General features: G+C 43.0%; 1 protein-coding gene across 1 annotated transcript in view; it reads left to right on the top strand.

Moving 5' to 3' along the window:
- The window catches only part of UNC5C (unc-5 homolog C (C. elegans)), a gene marked incomplete at its 5' end in the record, with an annotated part of 94,038 nt that overhangs the window by 34,752 nt on the left and 55,397 nt on the right, over positions 1–3,889 (top strand). Inside the window, one exon of the mRNA XM_010138790.1 lies at positions 1,016–1,119. Coding sequence (XP_010137092.1) covers positions 1,016–1,119 — 104 coding nt within the window. The remainder of the gene's footprint in view (positions 1–1,015; positions 1,120–3,889) is intronic.

The raw sequence follows: 3,889 nt of genomic DNA, 5'->3' as shown, positions 1-3,889 counted from the left end.
GTAGGGAACTGGTCTGATTTCAGGGAAAAAAAGTAAATTAAAAATAACTTTTTTACAAGGTTTTTTTTAAAGTCAGGCCAGCTGTCTGCTGTGACTTTGAACAGGGCCTCATCTCCATTTGCAGCAGGAACCAACAGCGGGGAGAAATATCCCCTGTCGCTACTAGTGCTGAATGCTGAGTTCTCCAAAACCCCGTCCTCCCTGGCACAGCGGAGCAGGTGCCAGTCCAAGGCAGAAATACAGAGCCAGTGGTAAGGAGGGAACTTCCCACATCCATTTTATCACTAACGTAAAGATATTACGGAAGCATGCAAAAAGCCAGAGTGCTCTGCTGTCCAGGATGATGAACTGGTCTGACATTTGGAGGCACATTAGATGCCCTCGCTGACTGCCACATTTCTGTGGTGCTGTGCAGGGATCCGAGCACGTTTCAGCTCCAGATCATGATAATGACGATTATTATTATTATTATTGTTATCTATTTAGTGCTACAGGGATAATGATGGGGTGCAGACAAATTAGCTAAACCTGTAAAGTTTGCTTATAACCGAAAAGTACATTAAATCGCAGCACGAGCACTTTCATTCATGAGTTTAAGGCAACTCAGCTTATGTGCTATGGTTTTACAGATTTATGCAATTTTCCGTGAGTCTTTAGTACTCCACTGGCATAGTTTACCAAATGTGAATTATCTGAAGAAGGAACTTGTTCCACTTTTTGTTCTGTGTCTGGACGTGACCTTCCACAGTGAGGCCTTCGGTCTTCACTGGGTTCACATGCTCTACCACAATATAAATAATAAATAAATCCACTGTGAAACCTTTATCCACTTCATGTTGTAGTGAAGTGAAAACGCGTCCCAGTCTTTTAAGTGCTTCACTTTCCAGGGAGCAGAAATGCTATTTTAATTTGTTCGGAAAGATCTCCTGCATTTATGCAGTATGGCCATTAAATGCAATTTAAACAAACAGCTATTAATACTACTAATTCTTTTTCTCTCTTTCTCCCTCCCCAGATCTCCGGAAAACTTTTGAGCAGGAGCCCCTGGGGAAGGAAGTGTCCCTGGAGCAAGAGGTACTGCTCCAGTGCCGTCCCCCTGAAGGCATCCCAGCAGCCGAGGTGAGTAGCAGTGTCCTTGCACTTGGACATCCTGAGGTCCAATCAGTGGCTAATGATGCAGTGAGTTAGGGCATGGCATGATGAATGGGTGGTAATGGAGAGCTGACTGACTGTTGCTTGTAGACAAGATTGATCGGGAACTGATTAATGGCTTTGGATTATGGTGCCTTGCTGGTCAGAGCTGCAGGCGATTTGGTTGCAGTTTTTTCTTCCCTTCCAAAAATCACAGTTACGTCTGGCTTCCAAAGGATATGTAGCTGGTTGAGCCTACTATCCTTCCTTCTCCCCTTGAAGAAAAAAAAAATTCATTTTTTTCTGAGAAGCACCTTTCAAGCATAGTTAAAGACATTTTAATTTTTAGTTTGGCAGATTATGTTTCCCTCACATGTTTGTGCATGTCCTCATGTGCGAAGCACCAGGACAGCTAGGCGCAAGAGAATGTACCGTGGTCCAGTATGGGCTCCCAGATGATGTAGCATAAGGTGGGGGCAAGTATGGGATGTGTCTGCCTGATAATCCATCTTCAGGGGGTTATCTGTTTGACCTACTGGCATTAAGTAAACTCAGAGTAGGTAACCAGCCCTCCACCTGGCAGGAGGGAGCCTACCCTCCAGCAAAATCTGCCCACCGACAGCAGTGGGTGTCTCTGTGAAGAGGAACTTCCTTAAGTGCAGTGGTGGCTCCCGCTTCAGACTCGTTGTTTACAGGAGGGGGGGTCTCTGACTCGTGGTGGGGGTGGGGGAGGGTGTCCTCTGAAGTCCTAAATCTTCTGCAGCTGTTAAGAGAAAAATTGATTGTTAATGATGGTAATTTGTCTATCTGAATTCTCCCCGGTTTTTCTCTGCCACGCACAGAAGGAACTGTTGCCCATTTGCATTAGGATAAGTTAGACTGTCATGACTAAGTAGCAAAGTGGTTGTCACTCAGCACTGATGACTGATTTCTGAGGAGGTGAAGCTAAAAGTGTTACCTCCCCATCTAACCCAAGTTTAGGTTTAATCAGAATTGCAGAAATGTGTCCACAAACGTCAGAAGGAATAATTAACGTAGAAGATTTTCCTCATATTCTTTTTCTGTAGGCTGTTTCCTTTCCCAGCTAAGATGCCCAAACCTGTAAAGAGCATTTAGGTTTGCTGAGCCAGACTTAACGGACAACTGTAATATTAATCAATTGACTTTACTCAGGAACTTAGCAGCAATTTTTCAATTTCCTTTCTGATGCTTCTTTGCATCAAATCAACTGGCTGTTGTGCCACAGGAGAAGTGTTAGCAACGGGACATGCTGTTCAGGTGGTGCAGGGTAGTACTAGGGAACTTCATTAACTTTGCTAGAAACCGAGGCTGATGATGACAGGTAGTTTGTTTGGATGCCTGTTTCCAGCACCTCTGTAATTGCAGCAGCCAGTCTGGTTATTCCCTCAGAAAACTCTATAATGCCTGCTTGGGCAGCTGGGACCCAAACAGCATGATTTGACATGACGCCTGGAAGTGATCTCTGAAAAGATTCTCTGTGAGTTGTTTTCATAATAATTGCACTTTTTGTTGCCTTCTAGTATCCTGGCTCGCTCTGTCAGTCACCAAGATTCATGACTGTACGTTAACTGGCTCTGAGTCTTATTTGTACCGTGGTCAGGGCAGACACCAATTAACACTTGGCAGGCCCAGAAATTGTATACTTCCTGTCTGACATTCAAAAGAACCATTCTCAAAGTTGGGTTTTTTCCTCTTCTGACTTTTGAAGTCAGAAGGAGATCAAACACCCAGATTGGACAGCCGCCTAATACAGCCTCTTTGTAGATTCTTTCCAACACTATTAAAAGAACAAAGCCCTGAACACTAATGAATATGAATACCTTAATGTGACACTTTATTACAGCCACTTGCTGAAGCTGTAATAAATTTTTAAAAAATGGGAAGATGAAAGGTAACTTGGTGGGTTGAAGGATTACATGATTATTTTAATTTAGAGATGAATGAGTTCTTTGTTTAAAGCTTCGTTTATTTGTTCAGAGAAGTTTCTGATACAATGGAACAGGTAACTAAGTAAGAAAGGACGTGAGAGAAGGCAGGCAGCACACTGAGACTATTTTCCATCTTGTTGAAAGACTGCTTTCATTCCAAGTGGAGCAGAGTAATGCCTATGCTGTAGCTGTGAGCAGCATTTGGTGAGCATGTGGCTTGGACTGTTCCCTCTCTGGGCACTTTGTTTTTGCTTTGTTTTGTTTTTTTCATGTGGTAGCTTCTGAAGTAGTCACTGGATTTGACATCAAAACAGAGAAAGAAAAGCTTACACTGTGAAACTGCACAAAATACACAGTCAGTGTAATGTAATGCTGGAGTCTAGAGTCCTGGCATCTTCCCCCTCCTTTTTCTTCTCTTTGATTATATTCTCCCCTTTCATTTTGTTTTTTTTCCTGGTATTCCAGATGGTGGGAACAACCACACTCAGGGATACACTTTATCACCTTTTCAGTAGCTGGAGATTTTAGTCTTACCATTCCCAGCAAATTTAATTGCAGTTGACTCTGTCAAGCTCTTATGAATCAATGCTAGAGCAGATCTTGATTCTACTGAAAAGCTGAACCACATAGCAGCACACAGCTGCTTCAGAGAGCAAAAAGCACAAAGACAGTGATGGGCAGGCAAAGCTCTTCAGGCAGCACTTACCGGTCCCTTAGATCTGCTAGGACATGACAAGCATTAGAGTAGGCTCAGATCACTGCCACTAAAAAAAAAAAAAAAAAAAAATACCCAAACCCCCAAAAACAAG

This window comes from Buceros rhinoceros, unplaced genomic scaffold (genome assembly GCF_000710305.1).
Source record: "Buceros rhinoceros silvestris isolate BGI_N320 unplaced genomic scaffold, ASM71030v1 scaffold2816, whole genome shotgun sequence".
NCBI lineage: Eukaryota > Metazoa > Chordata > Aves > Bucerotiformes > Bucerotidae > Buceros > Buceros rhinoceros.
The sequence above is the reverse complement of the archived record's forward strand: the minus strand, read 5'-3'. Positions and strand labels throughout refer to the sequence as shown.